Consider the following 25,190-nt stretch of genomic DNA (forward strand, 5'->3'; position numbering starts at 1 on the left):
AAAGGTTTTTTAAGGTGAAACTTTGCTTTGATATGGATAAACTTTCAAGCCTGTACCTTTGCTTTAAAGTGTAACTGACTAGCCTGTGTATTTGCTTTGCTATCAATAAACTGCTAAGCCTGTGCCTTTGCTTTGCTAGGGTGAAACTGACAAGCCTATGTGTTTACTTCGCATCAAAGAGATCTGTGTTAAAAAGATCTCTTGCTTTCTCCCAGGGCTGGGGAGGGAAGGAGCTAATACAATTCAGAGGAAGAGAAGGGGAGGGGTGGATGGGTGCTGGGTAGGCACCCTTGAAAGCCCCTGTTGAAGCTGCCCCAGCATCTATGAGTGGGTGTAGGAACCTATCACTATTCTTTTCATGTTATTCCTACCTTTGGTATCGAAGTTTCTGTTAAAGTAATGCCCAGGAACACATCTACTTTCTGGAAACCACAGGAAGGGAGAGTGCTCATGCACTCAGGTCCTGCTTGCTAGCTTCCCATGGATGTCTGGTTGGCTGGCCACTTTGAGAACAGGCTCTTCTTATGTTCTTTCATTAATAAGTAAATCTAAATATTGGCATAAACTATGAGTGCATGTATTCATTTAAAATCATTTATTTTCTGCTGTTACTCTCTAAAGAGATCCAAGAGGTGGGAAATAAAAACAGTAAAAAATAAATAAGAACAGGTGATATATAACAAAAACAAGTATCAGAGCAGCCAAAACAACTGAGAGAGTTTAAAAGACTTATTAAAAAGAAAAGCTTTAACTATCCTCCTATACTTATTTATTTAATTAATTGTTTGATTTATATCTCACTCTTCCTCCCGGCAGGAACCCAGGGTGGCATTATTTATGTAGCAAGGGAGGCATTCTAAATATTTCACTTAGACTACATATACACCATACCTTTAAAGTATATTCCCATTCATCCCCAAGAATCCTGGGAACTGTAGTTTACCTCTCACATAGCTGCAATTCCCAGCACCCTTAACTACAGTATCCAGGATTTGGTGTGTGCTTTTTTTACACACACTTACTCCTCTCCACACACAAACTGTCATGTATGGAGCTGATGGAACCCTGTTGCTTTAAATATCACCTATCCATGTATTTTACCTTCTGTATATTTCTCTAGTATATCATCTTTAGGTATTTGAAGTTGTCATGTGGCTTCTGAATGAGGATAGCTTTTTTATGTTCAAGGAAGCTATGTTGCAAGGATTTTTCTGAAATTGTTTCAACATCAGATACAAGAATTTAGCAAGAAGTTTTTATTAAAGTGATATACACATATTATACAAGTATCCTTTTTTCTTGAGTCAACAAATGTTTTCAAAAAATTACTTCCTAATTCTGTGTAGTCACAACCATCACTATAGGAGACTGAATATATAAGAGGATGATAAAGGATTTTAAGAGGCAATTAATGATTTTAGATTATGTATCTTTTCACCCTATGCACCTCAAAAATACTGAAAAAGCAGTTGTGGGTTTTGTCAACTACACCATGGTCTTTCGGAGGATCTTGGGATTTCATAGGTATTAGAAATAGGGGTGCCTATTCTCTCAAAGGAAAGAAAGAACTGAAATATTGTGGTCTCCTTATCAGCTGCATACTTAGGATAGTACTAACAGCCCCCATAAGCCATTTAGATCCCTAGGCATTTGATTCCATTCGGTTCTAACTTATTTAAAATTACATATTTAGAAGATCATGACTCTGTGCTATACTTTCACTCGGGTCATATGGAAGGTTTATGAACATGGAAGATTAATATTGTGCTTGAATAGAGCCTGTGGCTCTCCGGCCGTAGGCTACTGAGTGTCACCAATCACTTGGAAACAAGTGTCTCCCTGTCACACTTTATGGTATCTAGCACTATAGAATTCGCCATGTCAAGTCAATGTGAACTGGCCACTGGCTGGCCTAAAGCAAGTCAGGATCTCTGGTTAATCTACCTCACAGAGCTATGGCACAGATCAGGTGTTCCCATACTGTGGACTGAGGACCATCAATGGTCCGCAAGATCCATTCAAGGGGTCTGCGCCGTGTCTTTGGATCTGTGACTGAAGATGGGAGATGGCATATCCACCGCGTTAAATGTTCATATTGATTTTTAGTTGTATTTTAATTGCTTCTTTTATTTCTTATATTGTATTACAATTTGAATTCTATGGAATATATAAAGTACAATATACAAGAAATAAAAGAAGCAATAAAATGCAATTCAAATTACACAGCATCTAGCACAGTGCCTTATAATTGCTACACCAGGCAGAAAAAGCGTTAAGTGGTCCTCAGCAATTCTTCAGGGGTCTGCGGGGAACAAAGCTGGGGAATCACTGCTATAAAGAAAGCACATGTATGCTCTTTGAAGGAAAAGTTCACAAGCCCTAGCGATAGTGCAGTGGAAAGGGATGGCTTTTAGATACTGGAGCTCAGAGCCTGTTATAAATAGGAATAGTTAAAGGAAGCCCTGTTGACCCACAAGAAAAAGAAAAGACAATCCAAGATGACGTTAGGGCAATACGTTTAGAGGCCAACCAAAATGTGACAAAACTGGAATGCTTGCACCCTCTTTTGTAGCATTTTGGTTGCCCTAATATGGTCTTGGTTAGAGCGTTGGACTACGACCTGGGAGACCAGGGTTCAAATCCCCACACAGCCATGACGCTCACTGGGTGACCTTGGGCCAGTCACTAGCCTCGGAGGAAGGCAACGGTAAACCCCCTCTGAATGCTGCTTAACATGAAAGCCCTATTCGTAGGGTCGCCGTAAGTCGGAATCGACTTGAAGGCAGTCCATTTCCATTTTTTCAATATGGTCTTGCCTTAAATATGGAAATAAGGATAGGTCAGTCACTTGACAGACGGGTTCAATTAGTTGAACTGCCTCGAGGGACATCCTGTACACAGCACCATGACATGTTGTAACTGTGCATCTATACATAAAAAACTTCACAGACGACATGCTTGCTTGGCACAGGGAGTTAAAATACATAAATTAGTATATTACCAACCCCGCCCAGCCCTCATCTGCCCAGGAAAGCGCTGCATTTCCCAAGGTTCGTCTCAGGAAGGGTGAGTAAGGTGCGAGAGAAGGAGCGGCGAGGAAGGGACTCTCAGAAGCAGTCAGACAGCCGCTCCCAGTTGTCATCGGGACGGCAGGGGGATGGTGAGGCGTGATGATTAGAGGGGCCCGGGCGGGACCGGAGAGGTGGCTGTCCACCAGCTCCTCCTCTCCCCACCCCCGCGGCTAAGCTGCGCCTAAAGCGCCTCCGCGAGCCGCTGCGCTTCCCAGTGGCGCGCCCGCCTATTTCGGTTATGGAGAATCTGAGGCGGCAGCAGCAGCAGCAGCAGCGCACGGCGCAGAATTGCGCGCGGTGGCTGGCCCCGCTCCTCTGGCTGCTTTGCGCCTCGCTCTCTGCCGCCACCGCCGGCTCCTTCGAGCTCACCATCCTGCACACCAATGACGTCCACGCCAGAGTAGAGCAGACCAGCCGCGACTCGGGCAAATGCGTCGGGGAGGACTGCTACGGCGGGGTGGCGCGCCGCGCCACCAAGATCCGCGAGGTCCGCGCCAGTCACCGCAACGTGCTGCTCCTCGACGCCGGCGACCAATACCAGGGCACCGTGTGGTTCAGCTTCTTCAAAGGGAAGGAGGTGGTGCGCTTCATGAACCTCCTCGGCTACGACGCAATGGTAAGCGGCGTGCCGGCTGTCTGTGCGTGCCTGCGGGCGGGAAACCCTGCCACAGGGCGGGGCGCCAGGGTCGTGCCTCCCTCCTCCCGGCTGAAATACTTTCTGTGGTGGTGTCTTAGGGTTGGTCTAACTGGACCTCACGTGGGCACAGCTTGGGGTGGTCTTATCCCAGTATGGCGGGAGGTCATAATAAAGTTCGGAAGAGTTATGAGGGCAGGACATTTTTCTCCCCCTCTCACAGCAGAAACGGCAGGTTCAGGGCAGGCACAAGGGCGTCCTTCTTCAACCAGACGTACTTTGTTAGTGGAATTCGCAGCTTCGTGTGGGCCGTTAACTCAGGGCCATGCTAGACCTGACGCTATTCACGTCAATGTCTTTTAAAAAATAAATGGGAGCGATCTGGATTGGGACGCTGGAAGGAATAGGAGGGCTTGAATATTTTGCCTTCTGCAGCAGTCCCGATCCGGGATTGGGACCACACTGTGGGGTGACACACGCGCGCCCACGCGCGCCTGTTTACTTTTGAAAAAGCCAGTCACACAGTTGCTAATTGCAGCAACAATGTCATATCTAGCTTGAAGCTGGCTTTGTTAAGGAGGAAAAAATCAAGAGACAAATTCAGGGAGGAAAAGGTCTGTCAAAGGCTATTAGCCATGATAGCAAAAAAGGTCAGAAGAATACCGGGGCACCAAATCCTCTTCGTGATGCTCTGCTTGTGAATTTTCGGGAGCACCTGGCTGGCTGCTGTTGGAAACAAAGTGCTGGAGCAGGTGGACCTTTGGTCAGATCTAACAAAACCGTGACCTTGCCACGCTTACCTGTTTACACAGGGCTACCATTGAAGACAGGAAATGTTAATGTGTCCAGAATGCATCTGTGAAGCAGAAATGCATTCTTGTATATCCAAAAATGAACATATCTCAGCAGTATTTGAAGAACTCCACTGGCTCTTTGGGGCAAAGGCCCAGGATCCCATTCAGAATAATAAGCAGAAGGGTCTCATAAGGTAGCAGGACTAGCTTACCACATTTTGAAGCAAGTAAATAACACACATTATTATCTAAACAGCAGGAGCCTCCCAAAGGCAATTTTAGACTGGATGTCAAGTCCACTGATTCAAAGTGCTTCAGATTTTAACCATCAAAGCTGTAAATAGTCTGGAACCAGGGTGTTTGAAAGACCATTTACTCCCATATGAATTGCTCTAATATTAAGATCAATATTACAAGTCTGACTCTGGATGCCCTCACTTTCTGAGGTGAGTTGGGTAGCAGTGAGAGACAGGGCCATTTTGATTGAGGTGTTCCTGCAATGGAGTTTTCATTTTATCAGTTCACCTGGCAACAAATGTCACAATTTGCTTAGATGCTACTTCAGATTTCCCCCCTACTTTTATTGGGAATATGTAACATGTGCCTGATCTTCAGCTCTTGACAAATATGCCATATCAGACTAGTAATCAGTGTTCAGTTCTTTTCCTTGAATTTTATACTATTTTAAGTATATGAAATGGCATATATTTTAAATCCATTGTGGATCCTGCTCTTGACATTTTTAGTGGCTTCAAGTTGTTTATTTCCACACCCAAATTACAGTGTGGGCAGCTCTATTTAGTCTCCACTGTATTTAATGTTGGAAGAGGAAGATAAACATGGATGCAGCCTGCAGCATATTAGTTCATTCCAGTCAATGGATGAATGTGCTTGCTGTAACCAGAGGCAAACATCTCTAAAAGTGTTATTGACAGTCAATTTGAGCCATATTGTAGTCAGGTGTGTGAAGACATTTGCAAACCAGCCCTGTTATATCTACCTACCATGGCAACCCAATTTTATTACAGTACATTTAGAATATCATGTTTGTAACATTATGCTGATATGGAGACTAGCATGCCCTATCCTAAACACATAATCTTGGGACTGGTATGCAAGACTGTCCAAGGAAGTGCCTGAAAGGTGTGTTTTATTTTTCAAGAATCTCGACCAATGTCTAAAAGTCTAGAAACCAAAGAAAAAACACATTTGCCCTGGAAAGTGTGGAAAGAAGCTGCTTGGAAAATATAGGAGCTTTGGAATAGTTTGTTGTATCATGGCTAAAAAAAGTGGGCAAGGAGCTGAAGTTATTTGCAGTCCAATATGGATGTTTCCAAAACTTTTTCTGGTGAAGGCATGGTGAATCCCCACCACTAATTTTGTTGTGCTGTGCACAGTATCAATGTTTGCCAGAACTTTGACTGATGCTTGGCTCAGAAAAAAGAAAGGTCTGGGATGATTCAGTTGGTCATATGCATGTAGTAATGCCTCAGAGTCCTGTACTCAAGATGTGGAGAGGCAAATTAGCAAGTACCTTGAAGTCCAATTAATATAAAAACATTTCTTTGATAAACTTAAAAACTATAAATGCAAACAATTAACAGTGAGTTAAAGTACACTACAGTTACCCAAGTGAAAGCACTGCTTTTTACTTGGTGACAGTGGATTTCTTGAATGAATCAAATTAATGAATAAATAATGTCAGATTACTGTTGCTAATTGAATGGCAGTTTCTTTCACCCATCTACCTTCTTTCTTCCCTTCTTTTTTTTCTTCCTCAAGTCTCTTTTCAGCTCCTTCTTCACTCTTCTAAGTTCTTCTCCTTTGCTGCTCTCCTTCAAGTCCCATTCCAAGAGCCCTTTTTCACTCTCTTCCCCCTCCTCTTTCTGTACCCCTCCCCTTTGTACACCTCACATTCTAAGGCTCTTCAGAGCAGGTATTACATGGGGCCCTTGCACTTTCACAGTGGCTGAAAATGTGGTCAAGTAGCATTTTTTTCTCCATGATCCTCTTTGCCATCATGTCATGCTGATAAAACACTCAAATGAAAGATGGTGTTTCAGTGAACAGCTAGAATTTTGGAAGCACACTTGATGTTCTCTTGAAGCACAGTGTTTTGCTTAGCCTCCCTGCTTGAAAGCAGTTTCTTAAGGGCTGGCTCCAATGTGTAGAAATGGCATGTTACAATCCTATCCAGACTGGACAGCTTCTGATGGCAGGTGAGGAATTACAGGTTTGAAAAGAAATGTCCTACACAGAGAGGAACTAACAGTGTTTTGCGGCCTATTGCCGAAATAAAACACAAACACCATCCATTGGGTTAAATCATGGGCCACTTTATTAAACGGAATCAATTAGAATAATGAACCTGCAGAGGGGAAATCAAGTCGGGAGCATTCTGATGATCCAGGCAAAGCCTGCTTGCAGCCATAGGGCAACCAAACCCTTGCCTGAGCCCGGGGCTGCCCTGTGCCAGACCCCAGCTCGGGCCACACCCTGAAGATGTGTAGGGGGTCCAACCTGCATCACCGCCCCCCAGAGCCCTGAAACTCCGAGCAGATGAGGCACGTTGGCCCCAAAGGCGGCCCGTGTTCTGCCCCCGGGCCGTATAGCCCTGAGCTGCAGGCGCCCGGACCGCCAATCACCCCAAAGGTGCCTAAAGGTGTCACCTAGCTGCCCTTTCCCTTTTAACCTTTCCCCCGCACTTCCTTGCCACAAAAGGGGGACAAGCCTCTGCTTAGTCTCCCTTTACCCCACACCCAATAAGAATCTTGTGCAGACCCCTCTGCAGGTCCGTCAAGAGGATGCCATTGTTGCCTCACAAACTGCATGTCCTCACATGCCTGCCATTGAGGGCCTCGCCCTCCTGCAGATGACCAGAGGCTATCGTAGCCTCAACAGCATGTCCTCACATGCCTGCCACTGAGGGCCTTGCCCTCCATGTCTGACCACAGCAGACGACCAGAGGCTATTGTGGCCTCAACTGCATGTCCTCACATGCCTGCCACTGAGGGCCTTGCCCTCCATGTCTGACCACGGCAGACAACCAGAGACTATTGTGGCCTCAACTGCATGTCCTCACATGCCTGCCCCTGAGGACCTTGCCCTTGAGTAACCAAGGTCATTCCCACCCCGGGGAATGACCACCACTTGCGGGACCTTCCGCACTGAACCCTGCTGGAACAACATGGATAGGAGACCATTCCCAGCGCATACTCTGTCGACCCAGCCACCAAACTGTGGCCCACCATCAGACGCCTGGCTGTGAACCAATGTGCGTTTGCAGCCCCACGGCCAGCCTAGAAGATCATGCCATGGCTGCAGAGTAGGCTGTGAAACTGCTCCATCCCCGTCCAGCAACCTGCCAAAACAGAAACAACCGTGAACAATTGGGTCCTGGACCTTCAGACTCACCCCAGGGGTGAATGTACTCCAGGTAGGCAATTCACCTGCCGGGTATGCAGCCCTAATTCCGTAGGAGCATGTCCCCCCAAAACCCCCATGCGTCTGCTCCCAGGCTCTGTGACGCTAGGCCGAAACTTTATGAGGGAAGATCCCTCCCCCTGATTATCAGGCAATCGGGCCTGTAGCTACAGGCCAAAAACCAAAACAAAAACACCATGATGCCCTCATGGGACAAGTGTCCAGTCCTGGGGCAGGATAAAATAATGGTGTGCCTCTTGCGCCCCTGGTCTGCCTGGAAACAAACCTTGGACAGCCGGATGGTGTGAGGGCCGCTGCCTGCAACAGCTGGTCACAGGGCACCTCCCTGACCAACAATCCCTGGCGGGTCAGGTGAACATGGACACTTTGTATAGCCCCTGCCGGCCTGTAACTCCCAGAAATCCTCTCCTGCTCTCTGATAGCTGGTGAGCATGCTGGGGCAAAGATAGGCATATGGCCATCTCTGACTCCCCTCCCCCATCTCCCAGTGTGTGGTATGGGACTAGCAGTTCTCACCCCCCCAGAGTCGGTCCCTCCTCTAACTGAAACACCATGGGCACACTGCAGGAAAGGGGGGGGCACACCACAGGTTGGTATGTAAGGCAGCCAAAACAAAACAAACACAAACCCTGAAGCTGTGGTAAGGAACCTGCACCCAAAGTCCACCCTACCCATGAACCATAAATCATGAAAATAGTGCCCCGCTGCTTCTGAGCCCTCTCGTCTCCTGACTGTCCCTTCCAAGAAGGAGCTGAAGTGCTGCATACAAGAATACAGCAGCCCATAGGTAATGCTCTGCTGCATAGTTGACCAAAAAGGCAAAAACTCGAGAGCCGGCAATGCAGGCAGATTATCTGCCACACTTGCCCATAAGGCACCTCTGCCACAGGCGCGCACCACATTGAATGCAGTGTAGTGCACTGTGCATAGACTATCCGGTATGAAACCACTACTGACTTACCCCACTTGTAGGGATGATGGGAAGGGGCCAATAACCCTGCCCAAGTGTATGTCTTTATCTATCGTCCCCTGGACGAGTGCGTCTGTACCTAAGGCTGATTTAAAATTGCCGGCCATAAGGGCACGCTGGGGGCCACAGTATAGGATCCAGAAAACCACCTAATAAAGAAAAACCGCATCATAAAATGAGTCTCCCCAGAAACCGGGCAGTCTGCCAGCTGGGAAGGGACACTTTCCTTGAGCAGCCTCTGCTATTCTTCTGGCGTGTTTAATTGTGGGTTCATATCCAGCAGTTGTTAGATGGCATGGAGTTGAGCAATGTCATCTTCTAATGTCTGCAGATCAACTGACTCTTAAAAGCACAGGACTTGTGGCCTGTAAAACAAGGGTGGCCACCTTATCTACTGTCAGTTTGCAAACTAGCTAAAGAGAAGATGCAAGCAAACGTGCAGCCTGTACATGATTACTGCAAAGAATTCCCTTATGTTTAGATAATTTACTCAGAGAAATATGACTTGGACCAATTCTATGCACATTTACTTATGAGAAAATCCCACCATGTGTATTGTTACTTCTTCCCATGGAAAGGCGCCCATACAGCAGAATCCCAATTATGTTTACTCAGAATATCGCAGGGTTTTGAAGAACGTATTTGGGGAGAAGCTTGACAGTGAAAAGAGGGGATGAGCATTTGCATTTGTGGAAGTGAGGTAGTTTTGGAGGTGAAGTTGCAGCACTAATTGGGATCCCTACTGGCTCCTGCAGCCTCCTTTCTGCCTGTGGCTGCCACCTGCCCTCCTCAAAAAGCCTCTGCTCTTTGTCATTACATTGCATAGCTCCAATCCAAATGGCCTCCAACTGATGGCCACATGTTTCTCCCTAAATGCTCTGGGATGAAACATCACCCACAGTGTTCACTGCTTGCGGCTGCCATTTTAATGGTGCATGCCATAGAGGCCACCATGATATGATATCTCAGAATATTGCTACGTTATGACAGAGCATCTCCAAACTTTCCTGGTTTGCAAAGACAGTGTGGAAGTGGAATGGCCTTTTCAGTACATCCCTTAATAAAAGCATCCCCACAGATGGCTGTCCAGCTGCCAGATAGCCCAGCACCTCTCTAGGTACTTGGTAAATGAATAGAAACAGTTGGTTTAAACTAAAAATACACTTCAGTATCAAGAAGAGGAGTCTACTCCTATTTCACCTTCTGTAGTGGGCAAGGGGCCCCCAATAGAAGTATCTCCTGGCCCCAACTGGTGGTGCCGAGGGCTGAACCTGAGGACCCTTTGCATGCAAAGCAAGTGATCTGTTACTGAGCTACCATCCTTCATCTCCCGGGTCCGAGATCCCTGTAAATGGTAAAGTAACCCTAGCAATAACAACACATGAAGTGCATTGGCTATGTTCCACTCCTCCACAGCTGGGGGTGGGCATCTACCCTCCGCCCTGGGGGCCCTGCCCTCCCCTTTCGGCCCACTTTGCCCCTTTTGGGTGGCATCCTGAGATTGAGCGTGTAGCCAGGTCTATTCCCTTCCGCTAAATGCCCTGTTCCGCTAAATCCCCCCCGGCCTATGCCCTGTTGCAGAAGCAAGGGGAGTGCCTCATCCAGAAAGGAGAGGTGGTAAGCATGAGGGAGCACTAGAGGGGCCCTGGCACCTTCACAGCCTGGCCGGACTGTGCCCTCTTCTCACCCTGCACCCCCCAGTCACCAACCAATTGGCTCCCCCATACAGCCCCAGACAATCCAGGCCTCCTGGGCCACCAAGTGACCTAATGGGGTGTGTGACGGGGCTTATCTGGGTGCACCTAATAGGGGGTGTGACGGGGCTTATCTGGGTGCACCTAATGGGGGGTGTGACAGGGCTTATCTGGGTGCAGGATAATAAAGGTGGGAATGCTTCTTTATCGAAAACAATGTGTTTAAACATAGAGGAGAGTGTCATATACAGCTGTGTTGCAATTGCACATTTGCTCTGTTGTGGTCTAGCTCCTACTTTTAAAAAGCATATTCCAAAATCTGTGCTCAGCCTCTGTTTGAGAGCAAAGGTTATGACAGCCAGGAAAAATGTCTTGCACAGAGGAGGCAGATAACATTACTATTCTCCTTTATCATGAATGGGGGTGGGCGTCTACCCTCCACCCTGGGGGCCCTTCCCTTCCCTTGCAGCCCTCCTTGCCCTTTTTGGGTGGCATCCTGAGCTGGAGCTTAGCCAGGTCAATCCCTTTCAACTAAAGACCCCCCCACGGCCTATGCTCCATTGCCGAAGCAAGAGGGAGGGAGTGCCTCCCCAGAAATAAGGAGTGGTCAGCTTGGGGGTCCCTAAAGGGGGACCAGCACCCTCACAGCCCAGCCGGACAGTGCCCTCTCCTAACCCCGCACACCCCGGCCACCTACAGATAGGCCCCCTTATCCAGCCCCAGCGATCCAGGCCGCCTGGACCAACAAGTGCCTACTTGGGGGAGGGTGATGGGGCTGGAACCCAATTCCTTTACTATGGGGTGAGTAAGGGGCAATAACCTTCCCACCCTCCCACAGGGATCCCCCTGGAGCTATCCTTCAAAGAAAGTAGCCACAGGGCCGCATTGCCTGAGTAGTGCCGCTGCCGCTAGGCCTTGCCGCCGCTGTGGTCAGTCGCTGCTGCTGTCGTCTGCGCCGCGCCACAGGCTCTGCTGATGCCTCCTGCAGACCTCCCCGGGCTGGAGCCCCGATGCTGCCACCACAGCACCGCCGCTACTGGAGGGACTCCCATGGCCGAGGGCTCCCTGCTGCCAAACTGCTGAGCCAGGGGCCTCGCCGCCGCACCGCACTGCCCCGAGAACGAGCCCTAGGAAGCCATGTGCACTGGCGAGCGAGCCACCGCCGCCGCCGCCAGGGCCTGGCCGCGTAGGCTTTGATGCCGCCACCAAGCTCAGCTATGCCCAGCCTCGCCGCCGCTGCCTCCCTGTCTCCCGAGGGGGCGTGGGGGGGGCAATCGCCGCCGAGCACCTGGCCTGGCCTCAGAAAAGCCTCCGGAGGCCCACGTGCAAAGGCAAAGGAGCTGCGCTGCGCAGCTGAAGCCGAAGCTCTGTCGCCACCAAAATTCAAAGGAGGGCGGGAGGCTAAATGGCCTTCAGCCGCCCTGCCTCCTTCCTGTGCGTCAGACGGCGTGCCGGCGTGCCGCGTGCACGCACACACACAATGGCGGCCTGGGCTTCGGCTGCGGCCGCAAACACGCCCCTCTGCCCGGCAGGTACCGGGCACGGAACGGGATTGTTTCAGCAACATCACTCTTTGGCTGCAGTCTGAAGTGTTACGGTCCAAGAAGGATTGCACCACATGCTGTTTCTACATTTTTGAATTGATCTTCAAAAGGAGAGGAGGAAAAGTTTATTTATTTATTTATTAAATTTATATGCCATCCTTCCTCCCAGTGTGGTATAGTGGTTAGGGAGTTGGACTACAACCTGGGAAACCAGGGTTCGATTCCCCACACAGCCACGAAGCTCACTGGGTGACCTTGGGCCAGTCACTGCCTCTCAGCCTCAGAGGAAGACAATGGTAAACCCACTCTGAATACCGCTTACCATGAAAACCCTATTCATAGGGTTGCCATAAGTCAGAATCGACTTGAAAGCAGTCCATTTCCACTTTTTTCCCCCCAGAAGGAGTCCAGGGTGGCATTATCGGCATTATCATTATCATTATTATTATTTCCATTTATAGACTGCTTACTATCTGAAAGATGTGAAAGCGGTTTACAATAGAATACACACAATAAAAGCCATATCAAATTAACTTACAAAGCAAAATACATGAACAATATCCATATACAAAAACACAATATAAAAGAGAGTATTACAAGGCAGTATAATATAAAATAACAACCAGCATAACACATAGTCATACAACCACTTGCCATCCTTTCCATACAACCACTACCATAATTCACTGAGACATATCATAGAATCATAGAATAGTAGAGTTGGAAGGGGTCTATAAGGCCATCAAGTCCAGCCCCCTGCTCAATGCAGAAATCCAAATCAAAGCATTCCCGACAGATGGCTGTCCAGCTGCCTCTTGAATGCCTCCAGTGTCGGAGAGCCCACTGTCTCTCTAGGTAATTGATTCCATTGTCGTATGGCTCTAACAGTTAGGAAGTTTTTCCTGATGTCCAGTCAAAATCTGGCTTCCCACAACTTGAGCCCATTATTCCGTGTCCTGCACTCTGGGATGATTGAGAAGAGATCCCGGCCCTCCTCTGGGTGACAACCTTTCATGTACATGAAGAGTGCTATCATATCTCCCCTCAGTCTTCTCTTCTCCAGGCTAAACATGCCCATTTCTTTCAGTCTCCTCATAGGGCTTGGTTTCTAGTCCCCTGATCATCCTTGTTGCCCTCCTCTGAACCTGTTCCAGTTTGTCTGCATCCTTCTTGAAGTGCGGAGACCAGAACTGGACACAGTATTCAAGATGAGGCCTAACCAGTGCTGAATAGAGGGGAACTAATACTTCACACGATTTGGAAACGATACTTCTGTTAATGCAGCCTAATATAGCATTTGCCTTTTTTGCAGCCACATCACACTGTTGGCTCATATTCAGCTTGTGATCAAGGACAATTCCAAGATCTTTCTCACAGGTCGTATGGCTGAGCCAAGTATCCCCCATCTTATAACTATGCATTTGGTTTCTTTTTCCTAAGTGTAGCTTTGCATTTATCCCTGTTGAATTTCATTCTCTTGTTTTCAGCCCAATGCTCCAGCCTATCAAGGTCCCTTTGAATGTTGTTTCTGTCTTCCACAGTATTAGCTATGCCCCCCAATTTTGTATCATCTGCAAATTTGATAAGCATGCTCTGTATCTCCTCATCCAAGTAATTAATAAAAATGTTGAAGAGCACTGGGCCCAGGACCAAGCCCTATGGTACCCCACTCGTTATTTCCACCCACTTTGAGAAGAAACCATTGATAAGCACTCTTTGAGTACGATTCTGGACCCAGCTATGGATCCACCTGATAGTTGTTCCATCCAGCCCACATTTAGCTAGCTTGCTAATCTGAATATCATGGGGCACTTTGTCAAAAGCTTTGCTGAAGTCAAGATATATTATGTCCACAGCATTCCCACAGTATACAAGGGAGGTTACCTGGTCAAAAAATGAGATAAGTTTGGTTTGGCAGGATTTGTTCTTCATAAATCCGTGTTGGCTCCTAGTAATCACTGCATTGTTTCAAGGTGCTTACAGATTGACTGCTTTTTAATCTGCTCCAGAGTTTTTCCAGGGATTGATGTTAGGCTGACTGGTCTGTAGTTTCCCAGTTCCTCCTTTTCTCCTTTTTTGAAGATAGGGACAACATTAGCTCTCCTCCAGTCATCCGGCACTTCACCAGTCCTCCATGATTTCGCAAAGATAATTATAGACAGTGGTTATGAGAATTCTTCAGCCAGTTCATTCAATACTCTAGGATGCAGTTTATCTGGCCCTGCCGATTTGAACTCATTCAAAGTTATTAGGTATTCCTTGACTGTTTGTCTGTCAAGCTCAAGCTCTAATCCTGCTCCTTCTACTTCATGTTTCCCAGGAGGGTCATAGACCCTTTTTTGGGAGAAGACTGAGTCAAAGTAGGAATTGAGCACTTCTGCCTTTTCTTTGTCATCTGTTATCATTTTGCCTTCCTCATTGAGTAGCTGTGCCACCGTTTCTTTTCTCTGTCTTTTACTATGGACGTATCTGAAGAAACCTTTTTTGTTGCTTTTAGCATCTCTCGCTAGCCTCAGCTCATTCTCAGCTTTAGCCTTCCTGACACCATCCCTGCAATTCCATGATACCTGCCTGTACTCTTCCTTTGTGACCTGGCCTTCTTTCCACTTTCTGTATGTGTCTTTTTTTGTTTTCAGCTTTTTGTGAAGCCACATTGGCTTCTTCTGCTGTTTCCCCCCTTTTTTCCTTGTTGGAATTGCTTGCCATTGCACTTTTAGAATTTCCTTTTTTAGAAACTCCCACCCATCTTGGACTCCTTTTCTCATTAGGGTCGCTTGCAATGGAACCATACAATTCTTCTGAGTTTATTGAAATCAGCTTTGCTGAAGTCCAGGGTGCGCATATGGCTACTCTCAGCTTTTGCTTCCTTTAATATTAAGAACTCAAGTATAGCATGGTTACTTTCCCCCAGAGTTCCCATAACTGCCACTTCATCCACCAAATCATCTCTATTGGTTAGAATCAAGTCCAGGATAGCTGATCCTCTGGTTGCTTCCTCCACTTTCTGTAGGAGGAAGTTATCTCCAGCACAAGTCAGAAATTTCTTGGAGGGGCCATGTTTGGCAGAATTTGTCTCCCAACAGGTATCAGGATAATTGAAGTCCCCCATTACTACTACATCATGCCTCCTCGAAACATATCAACCAACCACTTGTACTTCAACCACCCGCACTCAGCAATGTTATAGCAACCCACATACAAAGAATCACTACCAAACATACACATGTAAGATACTGTCCCTATCTCTGAAGCACTAAAGGACTCATGCCCCATGCCCACCATCTCTCACATGTAAGGGGCTCAGTTCTATACCAGAATAGACTCTCATCCTGGAGGATATAAAACTGCTTCCAACCACTCACTCCCAACTAGATAATCATAATGTACAATCCTGATAAATAACTATTCAGCACTGGTAACAAACAAAACATTACAGTCATGGTGGCCACGAAGGTCACCATAAACTCAAGTTATTACAGCAAACCAGCAGACTGATACTGCAAGATACTGTTCATAAATATCATGGTTTCTTTCTTTTCTTCAGCAAACACTTTCACCTTGAAGAACTTTTTATATTTGCAGTCAATACTGAGGCAGGCGACCTCTTGACTCAAATATGTTCCTAACATCTCTGCTTTGGTGAGCAGCTTGGTTAAAGATGGAAAGGTTTGGTGTTAGCCTTGGAAAAAGATAAAGAAGTTCAAGCCATCAGAGGAAATTACAGAGGGGGTCTGAAAGCCTAAGTATTTTTAATTCCTAAATACAATTATTCATTGGCTCTAATTGCAAAATCTAGTCCGTAATGACAACTGGAGAGGATACTGACATGCTGTAGTTTTAAAGCATGGCTGAGGAACCTAGACTCCAGCTCCCATCATCCCTGACCATTGGCTATACTGACTGGGGCTGATGGGAGCTGGAGTCCCACCGATATCTAGAAGGCCACAGGTTCTGCATTCAAGAGACTGAAGGACTGTGTCAGCACATCTTCAGAAAATTAGTCGCTGAACTGAAATAAATATAAGAGTTTGAAGAGGTAGCATTTGGATATAGCATGCTGCTCATGTGTTAGAACTGATCATTCTATGGATAATAAAATACCCTTATAATGCACTGTGTTTCATGGTTGAAGGTGCTTCTTGTCCATTATCTTTTTCTCTTTTTTTGTGGTTCATTTGTTGTATAGACATTGGGGAACCATGAATTTGATAACGGTGTGGATGGACTATTGGACCCGCTGCTGAAAAATGTTAAATTTCCTGTTGTGAGTGCAAACATTAAAGCAAAAGAGCGATTGGCAAGCAACATCACAGGATATTTCCTTCCTTATAAAATTCTAGATGTTGGCTCAGAAAGAGTGGGAATTGTTGGCTATACCTCAAAGGAGACACCTGTTCTTTCAAATCCAGGTATGCTTTTTTAATGCTTATATTAAATTGTATAAATAAATATATTTAATTTAGATCCTGTGACTCTCACCATATTTTATTTCTTCTCTCTTTTTTAGCATAAAGTTGATGATAAAACTGCTACAATTGCCATTATATAAAACAGGGCTCAAAGTAAGAGAAAAAGTTAGCACCAGCTATATGCTAAATTATAGAATTGGATGATAGATTCCACCTTCTGCTCCCCAGCTTTCCTTCTACTTACATCTTTGTCTAATGAATGCACCTTCCAATCATTGGCCAAGTCTCAAAGGTTAAACTTGCTCATGTCATAGTGATCTGTGACTGGACAAAACGTTGACAAAGCTGGGATCTATATAGATCTCAGTTGCAAGATGATTGCAAAAACTCATATCTCCAATTCTCACAAAATAATGAACAGAGAGAATATGCATAGGATTGAGAGTGGAGCACCATTCTTGATATACGTGCATTCAACTGAATATGTTGGACCTGCAACAAAATCTTCCTGTCTGGATTATTCCTGTTTAGGGTTCCAGCCGCCCATGCTCTCTTCTAGGATACTCCATTCCATTCCATTCTCTCTCTCTCTCTCTCTCTCTCTCTCTCTCTCAATCCCATCCCCCCATTTTTCTGTTTTCCCCCCTACAACACTCACTTAGCATTGAATGCCCACACTCTTGGGACTGATTTTGGGTACCCCCTTTAATTCTCACCCTTCGTTTGGTATACTTCTGCAAATCTTTGAGTTCTACCATGCCTGCTAATTTCTTCCTCTTGTGTGAAGGGGATCCACACAAAGAATGAATTAGCTGTTAGCCTCTATGCAGACTTCCTAGATATTATGTAAATACATCTATATATGTGTAGAGCTCTCTCTACATGATCGGGAACTCTGAAAAAGTGTAGCTCCTGATCATATTGAGATTCTCATGTGCTTGCAGTTTTATATATATGAAGGCTCTATACAGATATTCAAATGGATGTGCATAGGTTGGTGGTGGGACCTGCTATCATGATCCCACACTTTATCCCCTGTACATATCCTCTCATCATAGTTCCATTGTGACAGACATTCTAGCGTGGGTGGGTTTCCTTGGAAAAAGAAATCTTGCAAACTACTGTTGTAAAGCATTGACAGGAAAAACAATATCTTCATAATGGTCCTTTCATTCTTATGCAAGATGTACTGATGCCCATCAACTTGGATGGCTTTAAAGGGGGATTAGACAAATTCATGGAGGGTAAGGCTATTAATGGCTACCACTCACAATGGCTACGTGCTGCCTCCACTGTCAGAGGCAGTATGTATCTGTACACCAGTTGCTGGCAATCACAATTGAAGTAAGTGCTCTTGCACTCAAGTCCTGCTAGTCAGCTCTCCATAGGCATGTGGCTGCCTACTATGTGAACAGGATGCTGGACTAGATGGGTCACTGGCCTGATCCAGCAGGTTCTTCTTACATTTTTATGAAGGTGCTATCCTCAGACTTACACATGTGTACTGTGGAACTACAGCTCTTATTCAGTGACACACCTTATTCAGCAATACACCTTGTTGCAATATGTGGAAATCCACAATGACTCTCCACAAGCAAGATGATGTAGATGATAATTATATGGCTTCTAAGTGGTTAATTAATTAGACAAAAATAACTGCCAGGAGTTTTTAGTTTGGATTCAAATGCCCAGATTTCCCCAAGTGTTGAATTGTATTGCAAGAAATATTATCTGCTCTCTGGCCAAGTATCTGGGGCTTTTGTAATCTGTCTCTTTTCTTCCTGGAAAAGGAAAGAATGTGAGATCATCTTATCCAAGCAGTCTAAGGCATTTGCATGAGTTTCATAAGGATATATATGACTGTACAAATGCATCAGGCCAAGAAACCTGCATTTACTTTCAGCAAAAAGGAAATTCCATTCTTTATTCCACAACTATTGGCTTTAGTACCTACCAGATGGTTTTCTATAAAGCTGAGCCTCCTGCTCTTCTGGGAGTCGTCTCATGTGTTATTGCATTATTTTATGATTATCAGAAAATGGAACAAAGCCTAAGCGTTCACACAGTGGCATACAAACCTGAGTCCAAACTAGATGATACGAGGACTGCCATTTTTGTTTACGCACATAATATTCATTAATGTCCAAAATAGTGATGTGGTCTAACAAACCATGTTGTAAAATCCCTGTCTCCCTTTAGGCACTGAATCCTCTTTCCTCCCCTGCCTTGCCTCACTGAGCTCCACTGCTTTCTCCCCAGCTCCCTTCCCTTCTGTTTATTAGAGCTAAGCAGAGAGTGTTGTGTCCCCCCCCCCCATGACAAGAGTGCAAAAAGATAAGGTGATGGAAGGATTCAGCTCTCCTTATCTGTGAGCACATTTTCTTGAAATACTTAGACCCTCACCTCCCAGTTTAGGCATGAATATGACAATCTATGTGGCTTGCCCATATTGCATTTAGTTTGGTTGTTTGAAGATAGGCTGCTAATAAGGTAGTAGGAATTGTAAGACACTTCAAATATTCAGTAATACTTAAGAATAAGTATTTATTCTTATTAATTGAATTTATATCCTACCCTTTATCCCAAAGGACATGAGGGCAGTAAACAACAAGTCATAAAACATGAAAACAATTCCAAGTCTTGCTGTTTTCAGTCCCAAGTCTTTAAAATTAATAAGTAGTAGTACAGTATCACTCAGACCATGGTATTCCCGATCTCTATGTATGGATGTGAAAGTTGGACAGTGAAAAAAGTGGATAAGAGAAAAATCCACTCATTTGAAATGTGGTGCTGGAGGAGAGCTTTGTGCATAACTGCACTGCGAAAAAGACAAATAATTGGGTGTTAGAACAAATTAAACCAGAACTATCACTAGAAGCTAAAATGATGAAACTGAGGTTATCATACTTTGGACACATCATGAGAAGACATTATTCACTAGAAAAGACAGTAATGCTTGGAAAAACAGAAGGGAGTTAAAAAGAGGAAGGCCAGACAAGAGATGGGTTGATTCCATAAAAGAAGCCACAGATATGAACTTACAAGATCTGAACAAGGTGATTCATGACAGATGCTCTTGGAGGTCGCTGATTCATAGGGTTGCCATAAGCTGTGATCAACTTGAAGGCACATAGCAACAACAAAATACAGTAGTAGGACAATACAGAAGGCAAAGAGTTTAAAAGGCATACCACCCCCAAGACGTTTTACAGCCTCTATGCCATAATTAGATGCCACTGTGCTAGAGCCTATGGACTGGTCTAATTGTATTGGAATCTAGATCATAAGAATCTGGAAAAGAAACAGCATGTCTGTTTACAAGTGCATTCAGCCTTTAGAGCTGTTCAGAGTAGACACTAAAAGCCAGCTTACACTGTCCCTTTTCCCCTTTATTTGAACAATTCTGAGTTTTCCTTTTTAATGCATAGGGACATTCATATGGCATCACATTTTTGCAAATTAATGTGTGGCTAAAGATGGTCATGATGACTGCTTGTATGATGGGACGGAGGAGGAAGGAGAGCATGAACCAGCCCTAATTAAATATGGTTTGATTATATTTGTTTTTATACCTTGATTTTGGAATCTATTGTCTTACTTCAGAAGGCTTGTATTGAAATATGTTTTATTTTTTTGAGTGATCCAGCAATACTATTTAGTGTTGTCCAGACTGTTTTTTTATGAATAGTGCTAGCATCCCACCATGTAATAAAAGTGATGATGAAAGACTGAATAGCTGGGACATTTTCTCCAGAAACTTAAAATCCATTCACATTTCTGTATTTAATTTTTAACTATTTAGAAATGTCTGGTAAATTTTGAAATCACATTCATTGCAAAACAAAACAAAACAAAAGAATCCAAACACCCCAGAATTAAATATACATATATAAACACACAAACCAGCTATAAAAGGATTTCTTTTTTTTTGTTTTCTGCAGTTTCACCTTCTCTGAGTGGCCTTTCACAGAGGCAATTTCCTTATGAGAGTAGCGGAGAGTCAGGAGACCGATGTCCATAGTTGCCATTTCTTTAGAAAGCTCCAAAGAGCTTCTCCCAATTTAGTCTTGACAGATATTTAGCACTGCCTGAAACAAGAGCTAGAATGTTACAAGGAAACTTGCTGGATGTTCCTGTAGTTGTTCATCAGGCGCTGTAGCGGTTTGCAGGTCCATGAAACTACACAGTCTTAAAACGCTTCATTGTCATTAAAATAACTATGTTAAGCCTGAAGGATCCTTTGCCATTGGTATGTCTTTTGCAGTGGGAAAGAAACACACAGTGCAGTCCTTTACATATCTACTGAGGAGTAAGTCCTGTTTTGTTCAATGAAATTTACTGCCAAGCAAATACATTTAGGATTGCAACGTTAGTAAACAAATACTGTCCTGTATTTTTCGGGTTTGGGGACCAGGATACATCCACAGTTTTAAGACACAGCAGACAATGTAAAAAGCAGTCCAATAAACTGATAACAAACATTCAACATTTCCCACAAATTTTAAAACAATGTAGGGAATAATCTACCAGGATATTCTCAGCTGAAATAAAAGCAGACCCCAGTAAAAGTGAGAGTGAAAATACACAGGAGATACAGGTGGTTTTGTTTTTAGGTTAAAGAATCGTTGGGGCTGCAATCATGTGCATATTAACTTGGAAGCAAGTCCTACTGAGCTCAGTGAGGCTTACTGAGCATAAGCTATTTGTACTTTCCCTTACACCTCTGCTGTGGTACCAGGAAGTAAGAGAAGAGTTGCAAGTTATTCAGTACTTTATCAACCAGAGACAGCCATAGAAAGTGAGAAGCCCAGGGTGTTGGTCACATCTTTCATCTTGGACCTTCCTACAGTATCTCTGTATTGCACTTGCACATAGACACTAAGCTTTTTTACATTTATCAAAAATAAAATGTTCTGAGTTTCCATCCTACAAATGTATATAATCCAACATTGTATATTCAGAAGTATCTTGGTTTCCTAATTATGATTAAAATGCGACTCTTTAGTGGTAAAAAAGAGTTAATTCAACCATAATTTGTGTGTTTAACTCCCATGATAAGACAAAGATTCCCCAAATCCCTTGACTGAACATACAGTGCTTTCAAAACCCACAACATCAGATGACAGCATTTGAAAGCCCCCTGCCAGGAAACCACAGACTTCGAACAGACCCACAGCATAGGCATGGTGAGGTGTTGCAAAGTATGCAGTTGCTCCATATAGCTATGTTCTAGCACCTAAGCAAACCATAAATTACTTGTCTTTACCAGGATATGTGAGAAGTATCCATTTTCTGTGGGTTCCAGGGACTGTATTAGCATTAAAAATTGAATCAGGAGTCTCAAGAAATAGTTTTTTTAAATGCTGCTTTTACTTTCAAAAGAGTGCATGGAAGTATATTAAATGAAAATCATAGCATGCAATCTATGTAATCATGTCACCTAATGCTTTCTTAAAGAGACAGTCAAAGCAAAGCACATACAGAACAAAATGAGCTTAGAGAGCTTGCAAGAACAACCAGGATATGTCTTGATGCTTACAAATGCTGTTCTGGAACAGCCAGGTAGTTAAGAACATAAGAAGAACTAACTGGATCAGGCCAGTGGCCATCCAGATGCCCATAGGAAGTCCATAGGAGGACTCTTGCCTCCTGCAGCTTCTGGCAACTGGTTTTCAGAAGTATACTGCCTCTGCCTATTGTGGCAGAGCACAGCCATCATGACTAGTAGCCATTGATAGCCTTATCTGTCAGGAAATTGTCTAATCTTCTTTAAAAGCCATCCAAGTTGGTGGTCATCACTGCCTCTTGTGGGAGTGAATTCCACAGTTTAACTATGTGCTGTATGAAGAAGCACTTTTTTTTGTCTGTCCCGAATCTTTCAACATGTCCATGAGTTCTAGTGTTATGAGAAAGGGAGAAAAACTTTTTTCTATCCACTTTTTCCATGCAGTGCATAATTTTATACACTTCTATCATGTCTCCTCTGACTTGCCTTTTCTCTAAACTAAAAAGCCCCAAATGTTGCAACCTTTCCTTTTCTGAACCTTTTCCAACTCTGCAATATCCTTTTTGAGGTGAGGTGACCAGAACTATACACAGTATTCCAAATGTGGTTGCACCATAGCTTTATACAGCGGCATTAGTTTTATTTTCAATAGTTTTATTTTCAGTACCTTTCCTAATGATTCCTAATATGGAATTTGCCTTTTTCACTGCTGCTGCACACTGGGTCAACATCTTCATCAAGCTATCCACCATGACCCCAAAGTCTTGTTCCTAGTCAGTCACCACCAGTTCAGATCCCATGAGTGTATATGTGAAATTAAGTTTTTTTGCTCCAATGTGCATAACTTTACACTTGTTTACATTGAATTTCATTTGCCATTTCACTGCCCATTCACTCAGTTTGGAGAGGTCGTTTTGGAGCTCTTTGCAATCCCTTTTTGTTTTAACAACCCTGAACAATTTAGTATTATTAGCAAACTTGGCTACCTCACTGCTCTAGATCATTTATGAACAAGTTAAAAAGTACAGGTTCCAATACCAATCCTTGGGGAACTCCACTTTTGACAGCCCTCCCATTGGGAGAACTGTCCGTTTATTCCTACTCTCTGCTTCCTGCCACTTAATTCCTAATCCACAAGAGGACCTCTCCTCTAATTCCATAATTGCTAAGCTTACTCAGGAGTCTTTGGTGAGGTACCTTGTTGAAAGCTTTTTGAAAGTCTAAGTACCCTATGTCCACTGGATCACCTACAGCTGCATGCTTGTTGACACTCTCAAAGAATTCTAATTGGTTAATGAGACAGGCCTTTCTCTTGCAGAAGCCATGCTGGCTCTGCTTCAACGAGGCTTATTCTTCTATATGCCTGATTTGTTTTTAATAATACTTTCTATCAGTTTTCCCAGGACAGACATTAAGCTAACTGACCTGAAATTTCTGGGATCCCCCCTGGATTCCTTTTTAAAGATTGGGATTACATTGGCCACTTTCCAGTCCTCAGGAATGGAGGCGGATCTGAGGGCGAAGTTACATATTTTTGTTAGAAGACCAGCAATTTCACATTGAATTCTTTGAGAACCTTCAGGTGGATGCCATCTGCACCCGACAATTTGACAATTTTTATTTTTTCTATTAAGCTTAGAACTTCATCTCTCATCATCACTATTTGCTTCAGTTCCTCAGACTTCCTTCCTGCAAATATTAGGTCAGGTTCAGGGATCTGCCCTGTATTCTCTACTGCAGAGACAGATGTAAAAAAATCATTTAGCTTCACAACAAACAACAACACGCTTCTCTGCAGTCTCCTTACCCTGCTTTAGCACACCTGTGACTCACTTGTCATCTAAGGGTCCAATCTCCTCCCTAGATGGTCTCCTGCTTTGAATATATTTAAATATTTTGTTGCTGTTTTTTATGTTCTTAGCAATGTGCCCCTCAAATTCTTTTTAGCATACCTTATTGTCTTCTTGCATTTCTTTTGCCAGAGTTTTGTATTTTTTTTAATTTTCCTCATTCGGACAAGACTTCCATTTTTTAAAGGAAGTCTTCTTGCCTCTAATAGCTTCTGTGACTCTGCTTGCTAACCATACTGGCATTCTTTTGACCCTGGTGCTACCTTTCCTGTTCTGCAGTATACCCTCCAGTTGAGTTTCTATTGTTGCATTTTTAAACAACTCCCAAGCATTTTGGACAGATGTGACTCTCTATGACAGAACTTCCATGCTACTTAATATTCTATATTTATAATATAGTGGTTTGTAAGTGAAACCTTACACAAAGCTTCTAGCTGCTCTCAATTATATCTGAAAACCTCAATCTTGATTTGGGAATTTTGATTCCAACTTTTCAGTATCTTTTTTGCGTTAATCTTCACAGCAAGATTTTGTCAGATGTTTTACCTGAGCATATGTGGACAAAAGTGCAATTGTGTTTACCCCTTAAAAGTGACAGTCCAACAAGTCAGACAAAAGACAGTGAAAGAGTAAGCAGCATGAAGGCAGCTACTGGGATAATGTCCTTGGCAATGCCACCATTACTTTTTCCTCAAAATTTTAATGTCAGAGACTTAAGAGGGCCCAGTGAAATCTCAACAAGATATTTTCTTCTCTGAGTTATATCCACGGTTTTACATGCATCTCATAATTTAAAGAGTTACTTAGCAATGGCCATAGGCAATATCAAATTAGGGTAGGAAGGGTTCCGAAGAACTGACACACAAGAGATATTAAGTAAGAGGAAGCGCACTTCCCTGTGGTCTATTCTCGGTCTCTAAATGCTAGTTAATTATTATATCTGCATCAAACCCTAGAAATGTAATTTGCCACCTATAATTCTTAGTAGAATTAGCCCTAAAGGAGGAACAATGGAAAATCAAGATAGCACTGAGATAGCATCTATAGGGTAAACTCCTATTCCAGCTAGAATCCCAATCAAGCATTGTTTGTTTGTTTGATTGATTTATATCCTGCCCTTCCTCCCAATAGGAGTCCAGGGCAGCAAACAAAGCACTAAAAACACTCTCAAACATCATAAAAACAGACTTTAAAATATATTACAACACATCCTTAAAAATATGTTAAAACAAAACATCTTTAAAAACATTTTTTTAAAAAGCTTTAATTTTTTT

The 25,190-nt window shown here is 44.0% G+C and overlaps 1 protein-coding gene across 1 annotated transcript in view; it reads left to right on the top strand.

The window, feature by feature from the left end:
* The first annotated feature begins 3,190 nt into the window (after nt 1–3,190).
* The window catches only part of NT5E (5'-nucleotidase ecto), a 51,326-nt gene continuing 29,326 nt past the window's right edge, over nt 3,191–25,190 (top strand). Inside the window, exons 1-2 of the mRNA XM_061623266.1 lie at nt 3,191–3,687; nt 16,338–16,560. Coding sequence (XP_061479250.1) covers nt 3,310–3,687; nt 16,338–16,560 — 601 coding nt within the window. The 5' untranslated portion in view covers nt 3,191–3,309. The remainder of the gene's footprint in view (nt 3,688–16,337; nt 16,561–25,190) is intronic.

Source organism: Rhineura floridana, chromosome 4 (assembly GCF_030035675.1).
Source record: "Rhineura floridana isolate rRhiFlo1 chromosome 4, rRhiFlo1.hap2, whole genome shotgun sequence".
In the NCBI taxonomy this organism is placed as follows: Eukaryota; Metazoa; Chordata; class Lepidosauria; order Squamata; family Rhineuridae; genus Rhineura; species Rhineura floridana.